This window comes from Heterodontus francisci, chromosome 13 (assembly GCF_036365525.1).
Source record: "Heterodontus francisci isolate sHetFra1 chromosome 13, sHetFra1.hap1, whole genome shotgun sequence".
NCBI lineage: Eukaryota > Metazoa > Chordata > Chondrichthyes > Heterodontiformes > Heterodontidae > Heterodontus > Heterodontus francisci.
This window is the reverse complement of record NC_090383.1, coordinates 21,108,519-21,128,059: the sequence shown is the minus strand read 5'-3', so window position 1 is coordinate 21,128,059 and position 19,541 is coordinate 21,108,519. Positions and strand designations below refer to the sequence as shown.

The window sequence follows — 19,541 nt, the reverse complement described above, 5'->3', positions numbered from 1 at the left end:
TTAAACCTAAGAAAACCTGTTTGGCTAGTTTCTTTGCCTTATAATTGGAAAGCAGTGAACAAGGATTCAGTAAGGGGGAGCTAAAACAACAGTGTGTTTAAAATTAAACCCTGTTACGGTAAGACTAGGTGAAGGCTGAAAGGGAACCCTAGACCCCTTTCTCACCTCATCGTAACTGTAGTTAAATTAGCAATCTAAGGCTGATGAAGGGCAATTCAGTGATCCCTTGTTCCACACAGGAAGCTGCACTCAATGGAAGTGTGGATCAGAGCGAGCTACATTTCAGACCTGATCCCTGTGAGCATAACCCCCTGCTGGATCAATAAACTGTTATCCTTTTATTACAATCTCAATAGAGACCATTAACTTTAAAACAAGAGATATGAACTCCTCAGACTGATTAAAGAATTATACCACACAATTTCACTTTTGAAAACATTTGCTAAAATAACTCAAATAAAAATCAACATTAACTAAACAGTACTTAGCAGGTAGCTAATACGCTAAATTAAAGAGAAAGGTATTTCCCATTAACTAATTAGCACATTCAAAACCCCCACATTACATTTATACATTACACAGTGTTCTCATCGAAAGGTATCTTTGCAGTTAAAAGTTCCAAAGTCCTCCCAGTTGCAATGGGTTGGATCTTCCAGTGTCCTTCTCAAAGACCAATGTCTGCTTCGCTCACTTCTTTCGAGTACATTTGATTAGTCTTCTGTTAATAGGGCAATTTCTGGTGACTCCTTTGGTCTTTTCTCCTCAAACCTCAACTTTCAAATTGGGTTCAAGTCTTTGCAACCTTTTGCTGTATCTGTGATCTGAGGACAGTTGTTCTTTATCTCTCTCTCTCTCTTCTGAGGCAGCCACTGCTGGTCTTCGTGACTTCCTTTCAGCCTCCCAAACCTAGGAAAGCCTGTTGAATTTATCCAATCATTTGCCTTTTACAATATTCAGAGGCAATGGGCTGAATTTTGCTGAGGTTCCGATGTTGGGATCCATGGTGGGGGGTGCTGGAAGATCGTACTGGCAACGGCCTGCCATGGAGCCCGTAGCCGGGAGTGCTGGGCCTGATCGTCCTGGTGGCGACGAGGCTTTGTGGCAGCCCTCCCACCATTGTGTGACAGGACCTGATTTTAAATATTTAAATAAAGTAAATGAATACATTTAAATAAAATTGACACCAATCTTACTGGCTGCCTGGAACCTTCTGTGCAGCGGCTGGCACTCACAGGGCTTCACTTTCCCCTCCAGGGAAAGCTGGTGCCACTGAGGTGGGGAAGGGGGTACTTAGGATTTTTAGTGTCGTGGGAGGGTGCGGTGGGATGGGGTCAAATCAGCATGTATAGTTAGGGGAGCTGGGGGAAGGGGTGTCCTCTGCACATTGAACAGTTGTGGGGGGTGGATGTGTGGAGGTCAAATCTTCCATGCAAGTGTTTTTGCAGGGGGGAGAGGGCAACTATTATACATAAGTGTTATTGGGGTGAGGGGAAGGGGCGATAATTTTTTTTGCAGTGTACTAGGGGGGCGGTGGTTTAAATATTTAAATTCAGCAGCCGGTCTGACTGCCATTTAAAATGGCGCCAGCAACTGCGCAAAGGCAGCTGACACCATTGCTGGTGTGACAGACCTTGCCCCCCTGGGTCAGGGGAGGAGGCGGCCCGACTGGCGTATTATTTTGATCTGCTGCATGCTATATCGCAGCAGCATGATGGCGCACGGCCTGCATATGCAGGCCACCATCTTTTTCATCCACCGCCGCTCCCGATGGCAGGAACATGAAATCCAGCCCTATAAGTCTGACCAATAGAAAAACCACCTGGGCCTTCCTTTGTTTCCAGGCGTTAGCAATCGCAACACGAATTGCCCCAGCTCCCTGTTAATGATCTGAGAGTCTGGGAGAGCAAAACCCATTGTCCGTTAGCTTTTACAACCTTGCATTCTGCTTTCAAAAGGGTCTTTGATCTGGATTCCTTATTGTTATGATAATCAAGAACCCTGGCTTGTCTCTGGGCAGAATTGGTGTGATGCCACATGTCTCCTCTGAATCCATTTTATAGTACATTAAAGATCACAGATTTTAAAACATAACCATACTACAAAGTCCAGTGTTCATAACACTATGGAGTAACTCCACTTCTGTACACCTGATGTATATATACAGCTAAATAGCACATACCCGACCCATGAAGCTGAATTTTTTATCCTCTGTAGTCACAAAACATGAAGGACATAATCATTTATGCAAATACTGTGAAATATTTGTTGACAAATAGTAATTTTGTACTTTTCTAGCATTCCCAACTGGAACTGACAAAGTCAGATGTTCCCAATACAGTGGAGGCCCACGTTAGTAAACAACTCGGGAGCAATTTAGAGATCAAGACGGTATGTTCATAGAATTAAGTATAAAATTAGAACTGAGTTTATTAATTGTCAATGTCTTTCCCCCAAATGAAATTTCTAAATACACCTCACAGTGCAGAGCCTCAACAACGTTAACATAAATTGGACGTTTCCTTTTTATTGAATCCCCGTATACAATCACAAATTCCCCTCATTCCCTGAGAACAAAATTCCTTCGTGTTCAGTTCCTTTTAGAACTTTGCACCCTGGACAGTCAGATGGTGTCACACCAATCAGATGTTTATAAGCTTCTTTTGGGACATACCCTCAGTTCATTTTCTCTCGTGACTAGAGGTAGATCCATATGGTCCCAGTTAGAAGAGGTTGAATTCCACTTATACGTATTTCATTTTCCTGCATTTCTTTGTTTTCCTTTGAAGTTAATTGTGTTTTTTTGTCACTTAACATAGAAACATAGAGAATAGGAGCAGGAGTAGGCCATTTGGCCCTTCGAGCCTGCACCGCCATTCAATACGATCATGGCTGATCGTCCAAACTCAGTACCCCGTTCCCGCTTTCTCCCCGTATCTCTTGATTCCTTTATCCTTAATAGCTATATCTAAATCTTTCTTGAATGTATTTCATGATTTGGCCTCAACTGCTTTCTGTGTTAGAGAAAGGTTCACCACTCTCTGGGTGAAGAAATCCCTCCTCATTTCAGTCCTAAATGGCTTACCCCTTATCCTTAGATCGTGAACCCTCATCCTAGACTCCCCCACCATCGGGAACATCCTTCCTGCATCTAGTCTGTCCAGTCCTGTTAGAATTTTGTATGTTTCTATGAGATCCCCTCTCATTCTTCTAAACTCTTGTGAATACGGGCCTAATCGACCCAATTTCTCTTCATACGTCAATCCTGCCATCCCAGGAATCAGTCTGGTGAACCTTCACTGCACTCCCTCCATAGCAAGAACATCCTTCCTCAGATAAGGGGACCAAAACTGCACACAATACTCCAGATTTGGTCTCACCAAGGCCTTATATAATTGCAGCAAGACATCCTTGCTCCTGTACTCGAACCCTCTCGCTATGAAGGCCAACATACCATTTGCCTTCTTAACTGCCTGCTGCACCTGCATGCTTACTTTCAGCGACACAAGGACAAGGACACCCAGGTCTCGCTGCACCTTCCCCTTTCCCAATCTAGCACCGTTCAGATAATAATCTGCCTTTCTGTTTTTGCCACCAAAGTGGATAACCTCACATTTATCCACATTATACTGCATCTGTCATGTATTTGCCCACTCACTCAACCTGTCCAAATCACACTGGAGCTTCTCTGCATCTTCCTCACAGCTCACGCTCCCACCCAGCTTTGTGTCATCTACAAACTTGGATATATTACATTTAATTCCCTCATCTATATCATTATATATATTGTGAATATCTGGGGTCCTAGCACTTAAATCTACAAGATTCCTGATTCAATTCCTCCCAGGTAATTTTGACTTTGACTTACCGAGGCTTGTCCTAATCAAACTGATCTCAACAAATCAATCCCAATCAAGGCCATCTGCCAATACAAGCACCTTCATGTAAGCTTGTGTTAAGTGCCATGGATCCTCTCAAGCAAAGAACTGCCAAGACACTAATCTTTGTTGTCTTCCAGTGTAAAACTATAACCCTCCACTCCCAGCTATACTGAACAGTCAGGAGTGAGGGGGAATCTTTGCAAGATATCATGGCAATATTAATTTGTATGGTCCAATAAAAAGAAATAATGGGATTTCTGGTCGCAACTTAATCAAATTTGGAGTTGCTCACAATTGACTCCATCATTGGGTGTTATCGGTTTAGTTTGGAGTCGCCTGAGAATCTTAATCCCAGACTTCCACTTGGATTATAACACCATATCTACTGTTTCACTCACTACAACTCTAGCAGAAGCAGTTGCCTTGACTGAGGAATAGTGTTAATGCAAGTCAACACCAAGCAACAGATAATATCGAACCAAAACCTTGATAGCAATGTTTCTCCTGTAGCAGTCGAGCAAAGATGTCAGTTAAGGATTTCCCACTGATGGATTCCCTTCAGCCATTGAAAGCATAATTAACCTTTCCGAAATAGTTGTTACCCATCTTCCACTGGCTTGTCATCGGCCCTGAGAGGGCTGTTCCACAGGACATTAAACCCACTGCTCATGCAGCTACCAAGCTACCAGGAAAATGCAGTGTACCTCAAAGGCAGGGCTTTATCCCTTCCAAACTCTTCACTACTTTAACTCTGGCCTCTTTTGCACTCGACACACACTTTCACACACCATTGGTGGCTGTGGTTTCAGCCACATAGGGCTAATGCTTTGGAATTCTCTCCCTAAATCCCTCTGCTGCTCTATCTCCATCTAATCCTGTGACACACTCTTATGTGAAGTACTTTGGGACATCTTGAATATATGTCTTACGATTGTGTTATCTAAGTCTTTAATAAATATAGTGAATAATCGAGGCTGCATCACAGATCTTTATGGGATACCTTGTCATTTCCTCCAATTCAAGTGCATACCCATTGTACCTACTCTCTGTCTTAGACCACCTAAACAATCTCCTAAGCTGGTAAATAATTTGCCTTCAGTTCCATGAGCTTTAATTTTAGCTAACAGTCTCTTATGTGAACCTTATTAAACCATTAATTCAACAATTCCATTTTGTACCTTTGCAGGAAAAAACATCTGAATCCATAAAATCAGGTGGTCAGCAATCAACAGTGTCCCATGCCACTAAAAGTCAGCGTGGCAGTATAATAGGTCGGCATGGCAGTGCATCAGATCATCATAAAAAAGTAAGTGTCTAATAGTTACTCCAGAATTTTTCAAGAAAGGAATTTGGAATTGTAAGTTTAGCATTTGTCAACTTTTTTTATTCATTCTTGAGATGTGAGCATTACTGGTAAGGCCAGTCAAGTGTCAACCACATTGCTTTGGGGCTGGAGTCATATATATCGGCCAGACCAGAAAAGGATGGCAAATTTCCTCATCTGAAGGACATCAGTGAACCAGATGGTAGTTTCATAATTATTATCAATGAGACTAGCATTTTATTCTAGATTTATTAATTAATTAAATTTCCACAGCTGCTGTGGTGGGATTTGTGCTCATGCCTCCAGAGCATTAGTCCAGGCCTCTGGATTACTAGTCCAGTAACATTCCCACTATGCTACCATCACGTATTTTTGGATGACTTTTATTTTGTAAAGCTTTTGTAACAATTCCATTAGAGAGCAGTAACTTTTTCTTTAAAGAAATTCGAACTCCCAGTTATTACTGAAAGAATTACACCACAAAAATTCACTTGTCAAACAAAAAATTTTACTGTACGAGAGTCAAACAAGCAAAACCCTACTAATTTCACACTACAATTTGAAATCACTTATACTTTATACTTAAAATCTTAACAGAACATGAAGACATATTTCAAACTCTAAATCTCAACAGAATACTCCTGTTTGACTTTTACTTCTGTTATGAAAGTGATTCTGTTTTTTGTTTTTGTTAAAAATATTTTTGAAAGAAATTTATGGTTAAGCTGAATAAATGTTGGACCAGTTTTTCTTTTTAAAAGAGAGCCATCGAAAGGACACTGAGAAAGCAGATTGGCAACAGTGTTGCTGGTTGTCACATGGCTCGGGTTAGGCTTGGAACAGAAACCCTGCTAAGAGAAGTGAAAGCACACCTTTGCTTGGACAAGCCCAGTAGTAGCAGAGCACCTGGGATGGGCAGAAAACTGACAAACTTTCTGGTTGTGTGTCAGTGTGTGTGTGTTCTTTACCTTCTGGAAGGAGATAGAGTCAAGTGTGCTGAGTGTCAAAAAAAATCAGAAGACCACACCCAGCTCACTTCCCAGAAACTCCATAAAAGACCCTGTGAAGTCCACTGTGTTGATTCATCTTGTTTCCCATATTTGAAGAAAGCATGCTAAAAATAATTCTCACTGCCGCCTGAAGAGAACTGTTCTAGGGAGGACCCTGGTGACCTGTCTGCATGCGCTCAGAGTTTGAACTGTGTGCCAGCATGTCTCATCTTTTTTTCAGGGGTGGGCAAGTAATCTGCTTGGGTGTTTTTTGTAAGTAATAGAGCTCTGATCCAAAAATCCTTTTTTTCAGTTAATCGGTGTATATGTGTGTGTGTGCGTGAGTTTGAAGGAACTAAGTTTAAAAAGGGACGTTAAAATTTGGTTAAGGTAGAAAAGGGACTTTTAAAATTTAATGTTGGAAAATATAAAATTTTAATTTGTGTGTTTATATTTTACTTTGTTACTAGTTAAGACTTATTCTACATTATACTGATAGTTTTGTTGTTCAGTAAAGAAACCTGGTTTAGTATATTCTATTCTGGGAAAAATATCTGACTCTTTCAGTAAGTGAGAAAATTTAAAAAATATATTGTGAGCTGTGGAGAAGTAGGACTGAATTAACAGTGCACTTCTCCCACCTCGGTGGTAACATATTTAATTGGGGACTCTCTTTTGCTAGGATAAACCCAATGCTGATGACGTACAATTGTAAGCGGGGTAATAGTAATTGTAAAAAGGAAAAAGAACCAGGTTTCTTGTGCAATATTTGCACCACCAGAATATCTTTAATAGTTGCTGCGACTTTTCTGGGGAAGGAGGATGTATCCCTCAGTGATTGAGATACTTAACCAAGGTTAAACTAAAGGGGTTGGCAGGAACTGTTGGTGTGAGAGTTAAAATCAGGCGCTAAGAAAGCAGACATAATTGAAGTAATAGCCCAACATTTGGAATTGGAAGAAGAAGAAAGCAAACCAGAGGGCAGTGTAGTTGAATTAGCTAAAATTCAGTTACAAATGAAAAAACTTGAGCCGGAACAGGAATTAAAAAAACTTAAGCTTCAAGAGGAAAAAGAAATAGCAATAAGAACACCTGAACAGGAAAAAGAAATAGAAAGACTTGAATTTGAGTTCGAAAAAGAAGTGACAATGAAAAAAAACTTGAGGTACAGGGAAAGGAGAGGACAAGAGCAAGTGAAAGAGAGAGAAAGGAATTCTAAATAAAAAAGATGGAACTAAGACATAAGAGTGCTCTTGATGCCAGTGGAGATTCTGGTTAGGAAGAATCAGAGTCCAGCCCAGGATCTAATGAAAAGATGTTCAAATTTATACAAGCTGTCCCTAAGTTTAAGGAAAGGGACGTAGAGGCATTTTATATTTCTTTTGAAAAGGTAGCCAAACAAATGCAATGGCTAAAGGAAAGCTGGACACTGCTTATGCAAAGCAGGTTGATGGGCAGAGCTCATGAGGTTTATGCAGATTATGAGATGGCAAAAAACAGCTATTCTCGCTGTGTATGAGTTAGTCCCTGAAGCTTACAGACAGAAATTTCGGAACCTTTGGAGCTTATCTGGGCAGACCTATATCGAATTTGAGAGGGTAAACCAAATTAATTTTGATCATTGAGGTTATATATTGTTATACTATCTGTAAAGTGCTAGGAACTAATTAGCTATGAACTAATTGTATTGTGTAAGTGTTCCAGTGGGGCCACATTCACGGCTGCACTGGAGAATCATGTGACATGTAACAGGAAACCAGTCTCAAGCAGTCCTACACCAGGCAGCATGGTGGCTGAATGATTAAACAAAGACTCCAGCCTTTCCAAGTCTAAAGTGTGATTATTTCCAACATCTGGGAATCAGAAAACAACCAGAAGACGGCGACGAGTATCTGTGAGTAAACTTAGAACATTTAAAAAGAATTTGATTGGGAAAAATTCACCCTAATTAGTGCCAGAGAGAGAGGAAGAAAAACTGAGTGACTCGTGCGAAAAAGAAAAAAAAAACGAAATGTCAGCTGGGACAACAATAAATACACAGCTGTAGCCCATAATGAATTGGGAAGCTGATGATGTCATAGAGGCATTTGAGAAGTTTAAACGAAAGTGCAGATTGACATTCATTAATTTCCAAAAAGGCACGAGTGAAGAGGAGAGGGTCACCTATATCCTCCTGTGGGCAGGAGATAAAGAATTACATTTACTTAACAGCTGGGACCTAAGTGAAGAGGACAGCAGAAACCTACACAAAAGTTTTGAAAGATTCAGCACCCATCTCCAGCCAAAATCAAATCATCGGATATACCAATATGAATTTCAAGGCCTCAGACAGGAACCGGGTGAGCCTATTGAGAATTTTGTAACAAGATTGGAAAATGCAGCCAGAAAATGTAAATTTAAGGACACAGATGAAAGGCTGCTAGATCAGCTTATTTGAGGTCCTGCACATCCTGAAGTATAGAAAACTCGAATTGGAAAGGACAAGCTCACAATATTGCAGGCTGTAGACACTGCCAGAGCATATGAAGCCACAAGCAGACAGATGAAGACACTGACTATGCAAATGGCTAGCCTTCAGTTAAGGCAAGAGAAAGACAGCAGGGTTGATGCAGTAAAACAACAACAAAAGAAAGTACATGAGAGAGGAAACCACACAGGAGATGCGGACAACTACATGAATTTGCAAACAGAAGGAAATGTCCTGCATATGGATCAATCTGCAGAACTTGCAGAAAGACCAATCACTGGGAAAAGACGTACAGAACAAGGCCAGAAGCTCGTAGATGAGTCACCAGAGCCAGAGTAAGAAGGCGAATGAGTAGTGAAAGAAACCAAAACATCCATACCCTGGAAGATGCTGAAGGGTTTGAGAACATGATAGACATAGGAACCATACAATTGCACGAGTTGTCTGGATATGACAGTTCCCAGAGAAAAGAAATTCACATAACCATTCAGATCAGGAAGAGGGTGAGAAATAAGCCCACAACGATAAATCTGAAGGTGAAGATTGATATTGGAGTGCAGAATAACATCATCCCGCTCAGACTACACCAGCAGATCTTTCCTGAAAATTTGGAGGAAAATGGTTATCCAAGGAAAGGTGCTCTGAAACCGAACAACATCATGCTAACAACATATGGGGGAACTGAGATTCGACAGCTAGGAACAACCCAAATCAGAGGGACACACAAAGGAAAAGATGTTAACTGTATGTTCTACGTCACTGAAACAGATGATCCTGCTATCCTGGGGTATAGTAGTTGCGAAGAGTTGCAGATTATCTCAGTAAACCATGAGGTGAAGGAGGCTACACTAGGGTTGAAGGCAGTACACCCATTGAAAAGCACCCTCTGATCAGAAATAAAGAAGATCTGGTACAAATGTACCCAGACTGTTGGATGCTTTGAAGATTGAGTATCACATCACTATTGACCCAGCGATGAAACCAGTGATTCATCCTCCAATAGAAGTCCCTAAAGTACCAATAGAACTAAAAGAAAAGCTTAAAAGAGAGTTCCAAGAAATGGAAGAAAAGGTGATTGTCAGAGTCACAGAGCCTATAGATTGGCTTCTCTCTCACCACAATAGAATTTACCCAAACTGACAGCGGAGTTTTCGCCGGGTGCTCCGGTTTCCTCCCACAGCCAAAGACTTGCAGGTTGATAGGTAAATTGGCCATTATAAATTGCCCCTAGTATAGGTAGGTGGTCGGGGAATTGAGGGAAGGTTGGGATGTGAGAGGGTAATGGGATTAATGTAGGATTAGTATAAATGGGTGGTTGATGGTTGGCACAGACTCGGTGGGCCGAAGGGCCTGTTTCAGTGCTGTATCTCTAAATAAATAAAGAGGGATCACTACCCTATTCCAACACAGGAAGAAATCACACCAGCACTGGAGGGGCAAAAGTTTTCAGCAAGCTTGATGCCAGAAATGGCTACTGGAATGTGAAGCTAGATGCAGAATCTTCATTGTTGACAACATTCAACACACCCTATGGATGATGCAAATTCCTGCACCTACCTTTTGGCCTTAAAATGAGCCAGGATGGGTGTTCCAACAGAAAGTAGATGAGACATACAGTGGATGCAAAGTTGCTGTTGGCATAGCAGATAATATCCAGATGTATGGTTTGATGGAAAAGATTATAACAACCATCCACATGAAGCCATGGAGGGAACCAGGACAGCTGCGATTAAGCTAAACGCAGAAAAATGCATTGTGAAAGTGACAGAATGCCAGTTCTTCAGAATGGTGTACACACCTTATGGAGTCAAACCGAGACCTGAAAGAATCTCAGCCTTCTTTGGGATGGAAGCCCCAAGAGCTAAGAGAGAGTTCAGAAGTTTCCTTGGCTTGACACAATACGTGAGCTCCTTCATTCCGCACATGTCGGAACACACAGCAAACCTGCGGGAGCTGATGAAAGAAGATGTAGAGTACCAGTAATCAGAGTCACATGCCAGGAGTTTCAACAAACTCAAAAAGGTTTTATGCAAGGAGACAAGTCTGTCATATTACGACAGAAAGAAACTTGTCACTCAGTAAGTAGATGCTTCCACAAAATGACTGGGAGCAGCCCCGGTACAAGAGGGGAAGCCAATAACATTTGCATCAAAAGCTCTAACATCAGCTGAAACAGGATATGCCAACATAGAAAGAGAGCTTTTGGCAGTTGTGTATGGATGTGAGAAGTTCCACACACATCTCTGTGGTAGAAAGTTCATAGTGGAGAGTGATCATTGTCCACTGGAACAGATCTACAAGAAAAATCTATGTAAACCACAAGCAAGACTACAGAGGTTACTCTTGAGGCTTCAGAGTTACGATTTCACTCTGAAATACAAGCCAGGAAGAGAAATGGTACTGGCAGATACCTTATCTCGGTTGTCGGCACAGGAGAAACATGAGATAGAAGATCTAGGTATAAAGATCACCTAGTGAATGTAACACCACCAAAACTTAGTCAAATTAGAGATGAAACCAGAAAAGACGAGGAATTACAGATGCTGTCTCAGCAAGTGATCCCGGTATGGCCTGATAAACACAGCCAGCAATACGGCAGTACTGGTCTATCAGAGATGACACCTCAGTAGAAGATGGTGTTCTGCTAGCTGGATCCAGAATAATCATACCCAAAACAATACAGAAAGAACTTCTCTAAAAGATACATGAAGGCCACATGGGAATGGAGAATGTAAGCTCAGAGCCAGATCAGCTGTGTACTTGATAGGCAAATACAAAGACATCAAAAATATAGTGTCTACATGCAATGTATGCCAGAAGTACAGAAACACACAGCAGAAAGAGGAGATGATAGCTACTGAAGTACCACCCAGAACATGGCATACTGTAGGAGCCAATTTATTCACATATTATCAAGAGTGGTATCTCATAGTTGTCGACTACTACTCAAAGTTCCCTTTTATTCGGAAGGTGAAAGACTTGAGAGTAACAACAATCATCTCAACAATACGAGTTCTGTTTGCTGAGTAAGGGATTCTTGCAAGGTTAATACGTGACAATGGCACCCAATTCACATCCAGAGAATTTAAGGAATTCGCTGACCAGTATGGGTTCGACACCATCACCTCATCACCACACTACCCACAGGGACACAAAAAAACCCTTGTGAAATGCCAAGAGACGAAGGAAGACCCAAACCTAGCCTTATTGTCACTTTGATCCACACAAAGAACAGTACAGCACAGGAACAGGCCATTCGGCCCTTCAAGCCTGCGCCGATCTTGATGCCTGCCTAAACTAACAACTTCTGCACTTCCGGGGCCTATATCCCTCTATTCCCTTCCTATGACATGAAATCACCGGCAGAGCTGTTGAATGGAAGAAAATATAAGACTACTCTGCCAAGCAAAATACATCTTTCAAGTGACCAGGAGGAAGTGAGACTACAACTTACTGAAGCACAGGTAAGAAGAGATCAACACTTCAACGGGCATGCCCTACCTGAGCTGTTGAAAGGACAAACTGTACAAGTACTGGATCTAATCATGAAAACCTGGAGCCCAGCAAAAGTTGTCAGTGAAGCTGAGACCCCAAGGTCATACATCATTGAGACTGAAACTGGTAACCAAATGAGAAGGAACAGAATCCATATTCGACCTACACCTGAACTGGAAAAACAGAAAAGACCATCAACAACACAGGAAATATCACTATCCAGCGAGACAACATTAACAACATCGCCTGTGCAGTGTGCCAACCACCACTGACCGAAACGAATGCCAAATCTACAAGATTCATGCGCAGCATCTTACCACCCAAGTGATATCGTGAATAATATTTTTTAGAAAATAATACACGCTATAAAAGACTCTAAAAAGGGGTTCAGATTATTTCCAAAAGTCATCTGATAATCTTCTTTAGTTTAAAGAAACGTTAATAACTGGGACAGTTATGTTGATATAGGGGCATTATGTTTTGAAGAAAGAGGGATGTTATATTTTGTTATAATATTTGTTAAGTGCTAGGAACTAATTAGCTAGGGACTAATTGTATTGTGTAAGTGTTCCAGTGGGGCCACATTCATGGCTAGACTGGGGAGTCATGTAACATGTAATAGGGAACCAGTCTCAAGCAGTCCTACACCAGGCAGCATGGTAGCTGAATGATTGAAAAAGAATCCGGCTTTACTAAGTCTAAAGTGTGATTATTTCCAACATCTGGGAGCCAGAAAACAACCAGAAAATGCAACAGTTGAATACAGGCACTAAACATGGAAGCCACGTATGAGAACCTTAGGGAACTAATTCTCCAAGAAGAATTTAAAAATTCACTCACTCTGTTAGTAAGAACCTATGTAGAGAACCAGAAGATTTTAACGGCTAGACAGGCAGCAGAAATTGCTTTGTCCGTCACCCCCACAAACCCGAGGAGGATAAAAGGTAGGAGAGTGAAAGAAAGGCAAGTAGCCGAGGACAAGAAGGGACAGCTGGGAACGACCCGGGGTCTCCTCCTCAGGCCAGAAAGGAAGGTGCTGAGGCTGGAAGTGAGGTCCGCAAGCCTAAATGTTACCATTGTCACAAGGTGGGACATCCTCGTGTAGAATGCTGGAAGTTGCAAGGAAAACCCATGGGACTTATTGTGGTGCAAGGGGGCCCTGACCAAGAGTACAATAGATCAGGCTGTAGCTCTGACTGCAGCTGTAAGGCCAAGTACAAATACCAATGTGAGTGCAGCAGTTGTGAATAAGATACCTGAGATTTACAGGGAATTTTTGTCGAAAGGAAAGGTAACTCCTTATCCCTCAAGTGAGGCAGGCAAACCTATAGTTATAAGTAGGGATACAGGAGCCACGCAGACTTTTTTGCTGGGGAAAAGTATAACATTTCCACCAGAGAGCGCACTGAATGCTAAAGCTTTAGTGAATGGTATTGGGGAATATATACCCGTACCTTTGTATCAGGTGCTCCTAGAGTGTCTGGAACAGTAACTGCAGGAGTTGTCCCTAGCTTACCAGTAGATGGAGTTGACCTACTCCCAGGGAATGATTTGGCCAGAGCGAAATAGTAGTTTCGCCAGTAGTCATGGAGAAACTGTGAAGTCAAAGAGACAGAACAGTTGCAGGAAAAGGTTCCAGGAATTTTTCCTTCTTGTGTAGTAACCCGAGCAGTGGCTAAACAAGTTCCATTGTCGGAGGTAAAATTGGCAACACAGATAGATAGCCAAATATCTGAAATTTCTTTGGGGATTTGGATAATCCGAAGGAAATATTTAATAAGTCTTCTCTGATTACTGCTCAGCAAGCTGATCCAGAATTGAGGAAATCAACACTATCAGCTCTAACAGAAGCTGAGGCAAAAAGAGTTCCAGAAGACTATTATATAGAAAATGGGGTTCTGATGAGGAAGTGGAGACCTCCTCACAGACCTGTGGACTAAGATGGGACGGTTGCTCGTATAGATAGTGGTACCGCCAAAGTATCGCCAGGAACTATTAATGTTAACGCATGGGATTCCTATAGCGGGATATGTGGGGATCTGGAAGACCAAAGCACGTACAAGTTAACACTTTTACTGGCCAGGTCTTTCCAAGGACATGGTGCAGTTTTGTGAAACGTGTCATGCATGCCAGATTGTGGGAAAACTGCAATCTGCCATAAAACCGGCACCTCCAATTCCCATGCCAGTTATTGGGGAACCATTTGGTAGGGTATTGGTAGACTGTGTAAGACCTTTACCGAAAACAGAAGCGGGACACCAATATACACTTACTATCATAGATATGGCTACTCGGTTCCCGGAGGCCATTCCCTTGAAAACAATTTCTGCTAGGGTAGTGGTAGAGAAGTTAACCCAATTCTTCACTAGATATAGAGTACCGATTGAGGTTCAGTCGGATCAAGGTTCCAATTTTATGTCTAAAATTTTTCAGCAAGTTATGGGTAACTTAGGTATAACACAGTTAAAGTCTTCAGCATATCACCGATCGACACAGGGAGCTTTAGAAAGGTACCATCAGACCCTCAAAACAATGATTAGGGCATACTGTCATGAATATCCCCATGATTGGGTTAAAGGGCTAAAATTTCTTTTGTTTTCCACAAAGCATTCACCTAAAGAATGCACAGGTTTTAGTCCTTTTGAATTAGTTTTTGGGCATGAGATAAGAAGTCCTCTAAAGTTAATTAAAGAAAGGTTTTTAGAACAGAGGGGTGAATCTTCTGTACTAGATTATGTATCTGTGTTCCGGGAATGGCTCACGAGAGCCTGCAAAGTGGTTCAGGAACACCTTAAAGCTTCTCAAACAACTGTGAAAAAATGGGCAGACAAGCCATGCTAAGACCTGAGCATTTCGGCCAGGTATTGTTGCCTTTAAGGGTGAACCATTGAAAGCACGGTTCAGTGGTCCATATAAAGTGGTCAAGAGAATTGGTGAAGTAAATTATTTGATTGACACCGGAAAAAGAATCGGCTGTGTCATATCAATATGTTAAAACAATATTATCGCCAGGAGGAGGATAAGCAAGCACAGTTATGTCAGGTAGTAGTGACAGAGAAGGATGAAAGGAAGATAGTGAGGATGAGGCAGAAGGAGGCCTAGACAATTCTCAAATTCAACCTCCTACTATCCAGTTAGCTAATACTGAATTGCTCGGAAGATTGGACACTATGCTTTCAAATTTAGATGCAAACCAACGAGAAGAACTAACAAGGCTACTCACAGCATTTAAAAGAGTCTGTATGGATAAACCAGAATGTACAATCTTAGCCATGATGTGGATATACGGGAATCCATTCCGATAAACAACATCCTTAAGCTTAAGTCCAGAGAAATAGGCCCAGGTAACAGCAGAAATCCAATACATGTTGGAGAACCATACAATATAACCCAGTCAAAGTAGCTGGAGTTCACCAGTAGTATTAGTGCATAAACCTGACTGTTCAACCAGACTTTGCATAGACTATGAAAAGTTATTGCAATAATGAAAGCAGAGTCCTACCCAATCCCTCACTTGGAAGACTGTATTGACAGAGTGGGCAGTGCCATGTTTCTTACAAAAATATATTTGTTAAAGCGATACTGGCAAGTTCCTTTAACACCCCGAGCTAACAAAATATCAGCTTTTGTCACACTGGATGGTCTTTTCCAGTGCCGAGTGATGCTATTCAGGGTAAAGAATGCCCGAGCAACCTTTCAGAGACTAATGAACCAAGTGGTAGCCTGTTTTTTTAACTGTGTAGTTTACCTTGATGATGTGCTGGTCTATAGTGACACTTGGAAGGACCACTTGGAACAGCTAGAAACTCTGTTCAAAAATTTACAATTGCCCGATTTAGTAATAAACCTGGCCAAAAGCGAATTTGAGAAAGTGAGAGTGACCTACCTCGGGCATGTAGTAGGGCAAGGGCAAGTGCTACCAAGAACAGCAAAAGTACAAGCATTGGTGGAGTTCTCTATCCCTAAGACTAAGCCAGAAATCATGAAGTTTTCGGAGATGTGTGATTTCTACCAAAAGTTTGTACCAAATTTCAGTATAGCTGCTCCATTGACAGATTTGCTACAGAAAAAGAAAACCAAGGTAGTGTGGTCAGGGAAGTGCCAAGCATCCTTTGAAAGGCTGAAAGCCATTTTGATTAATGAACCGGTTTTGGCTGCCCCAAATTTCACTAAGTCCTTCAAAGTAACAATTGATGCGAGTGACCTGGGGGTCGGTGCAGTCCTGTTCCAAGACGATGAATTAGAGATAGGAAGGCCAGTGGGACACTTTTCCAAATAGCTAAATCGACATCAAAAAAGATCTTCCACAGTGGAAAAATAAACCTTAGGTCAATTATTGGCTCTTAAACATTTTGAAGTCTATGTCCACCACAACTACAGAGAGGCACTGGTCTATACTGGGATGAATTTTATGTTGCCGCTGTAAAAATGGCAGCCTGCACGTATGAGCCCTACTCCACGGAGCCAGGGTGATATTAAACACAGCGCTTCATTTACATGGCCGGGGCAGACTGCAACCACCCCCCCCCCCCCCCCACTTGATAACGTGGAGGGGGCAGGTGGTTCGTCCCCAGCAATGGCGTCACTGGCCAATACCATTTTTAAAGGGCTTAGAGCCCTACTTTGGAATTTAAAGTTTTAAAGCAATAGTGCATTAAAATTTATTTAAGAAATATTAAATACATGTTTGCAGTTCCTCTCTCACCCTCCCCCAATAACCATATATTCATTCCTTGCCCTCTCCTCCACCAAAATACTTGCCCTGAGTACCTAACCATCCCATAGAAACATAGAAAATAGGAGCAAGCGTAGGCCATTTGGCCCCTCGAGCCTGCTCCGCCATTCATTATGATCATGGCTGATCATCCAACTCAGTAGCCTGTTCCGGCTTTCGGCCCATACCCTTTGATCCCTTTAGACCCAAGAGCTATATCTAACTCCTTCTTGAAAACATTCAGTGTTTTGGCCTCAACTGCTTTCTGTGGTAGCGAATTCCACAGGCTCACCACTCTCTGGTGAAGAAATTTCTCCTCATCTCAGTCCTGAAAGGTTTACCCCGTATCCTTAGACTATGATCCCTGGTTCTGGACTCCCCCACCATCGGGAACATCCTTCCTGCATCTACCCTGTCAAGTCCTGTTAGAATTTTATAGGTTTCTATGAGATCCCCCTCACTCTTCTGAACTCCAGTGAATATAATCCTAACTGACTCAATCTCTCCTCATATGTCAGTCCTGCCATCCCAGGAATCAGTCTGGTAAACCTTCGCTGCATTCCCTCTATAGCAAGAACATCCTTCCTCAGATAAGGAGACAAAAACTGCACACAATATTCCAGATGTGGCCTCACCAAGGCCCTGTATAATTGCAGCAAGACATCCCTGCTTCTGTACTCGAATCCTCTCGCTATGAAGGCCAACATACCATTTGCCTTTTTTACTGCCTGTTGCACCTGCATGCTTACCTTCAGCGACTGGTGTACTAGAACACCCAGGTCTCACTGCATATTCCCCTCTCTCAGTTTATAGCCGTTCAGATAATAATCTGCCTTCCTGTTTTTGCTAGCAAAGTGGATAACCTCACATTTATCCACATTATACTGCATCTGCCGTGCATTAGCCCACTCACTCAACTTGTCCAAATCACCCTGAAACCTCTCTGCATCCTCCTCACAACTCAGCCTCCCACCCAGTTTTGTGTCATCTGCAAATTTGGAGATATTACATTTAGTTCCCTCATCTAAATCATTAATGTATATTGTGAATAGCTGGGGTCCTAGCACCGATCCCTGTGGTATCCCACTAGTCACTGCCTGCCATTTGGAAAAAGACCCATTTATCCCTACCCTTTGTTTCCTGTCTGCCAACCAATTTTCTATCCATCGCAATACACTACCCCCAATCCCATGTGCTTTAATTTTACATGCTAATCTCTTATGTGGGACTTTGTTAAAAGCCTTCTGAAAGTCCAAATGAACCACATTCACTGGCTCCCCCTCATCAACTCTACTAGTTACATCCTCGAAGAATTCTAGTAGATTTGTCAAGCATGATTTTCCTTTAGTAAATCCATGCTGACTCTGTCTGATTCTACCACTGTTCTCCAAGTGCTCTGCTGGAAAATCTTTGATAAGGGACTCTAGAATTTTCCCCACTACCGACGTCAGGCTGACTGGTCTATAATTCCCTGCTTTCTCTCTACCTCCCTTTTTAAATCGTGGGGTTACATTAGCTACCTTCCAATCTGTAGGAACTGTTCCAGAGTCTATAGAATCTTGGAAGATGACTACCAATGCATCCACTATTTCTAGGGCCACTTCCTTAAGTACTCTGGGATGCATACCATCAGGCCCTGGGGATTTATCGGCCTTCAATCCCATCAATTTCCCCAACACCGTTTCTCTACTAATACTGATTTCTTTCAGTTCCTCTCTCTCACTCAGCCCTGTGTTCCCCAACATTTCTGGTATGATATTTGTGTCCTCCTTTGTGAGGACAGAACCAAAGTATGCATTTAGTTGGTCAGCCATTTCTTTATTCCCCATAATAAATTCCTCTGTTTCTGACTGTAAGGGACCTACATTTGTCTTCACTAATCTTTTTCTCTTCACATACCTATAGAAACTTTTACAGTCAGTTTTTACATTCCCCGCAAGCTTGCTCTTGTACTCTATTTTCTCCTTCTTAATCAATCCCTTGGCCCTCCTTTGCTGAATTCTAAACTGCTCCCAATCCTCAGGTCCCCCCTCCAAAATTCAGAAACTTAAATCTTTAACCCTTCCCACCCTCCCCTCCACCACTCAGATTAGCTCGAGCCTGCTCCTCCCCCCCCCCCCCCCCACACTGAAATACTTACCTGCTCCCCCCTCCATGCCAGTGTCCCACATCGGATGTCCGAATGGAGATCCGAAGGCATGGGAGTGCCAGCCACCGGCTACAATATCGGAGCGGAATGGATGGCAGGAGCGGTAAGTATTTATTTCGTTTATTTTAATAAATTTGCCTAGGTAAATGCTGCTCCCGTTGCCAAGCGACGGGGGGACACCGCCACGAAGCCTCGCCACTGCCAGTAATATGGGGCCGGGCCTTCCCAGCGTCGAGGCCTGTGGTGGGCTTCTCCCGGAGGCATTTTCTAGGCCCCCCGCCCTGACCCCCGATGTCGGCGGTCCTGTAAAATCCAGCCCACTGATCATAACCCCCTAACCTTTGTGGAAATATTTAAAAACCAGGATGCCAGACTATTCCAACGGAGTTTACTGTTACAAACTTATCACTTAAAAATTATCCACAATGCTGGTAAAAATAATGTTATTGCAGATGCTTCATCAAGAATCTGACTTTGTTCAAGTTATTTGAATGAAAAGAGTGTACAGAGCAGAATTTTATTGAC

General features: G+C 42.2%; 1 protein-coding gene across 1 annotated transcript in view; it reads left to right on the top strand.

Annotated features, from left to right (window-relative positions):
* adgb (androglobin) overlaps positions 1-19,541 on the top strand; it is a 400,763-nt gene that overhangs the window by 168,255 nt on the left and 212,967 nt on the right. The window contains exons 14-15 of the mRNA XM_068044513.1: positions 2,296-2,388; positions 5,065-5,184. Coding sequence (XP_067900614.1) covers positions 2,296-2,388; positions 5,065-5,184 — 213 coding nt within the window. The remainder of the gene's footprint in view (positions 1-2,295; positions 2,389-5,064; positions 5,185-19,541) is intronic.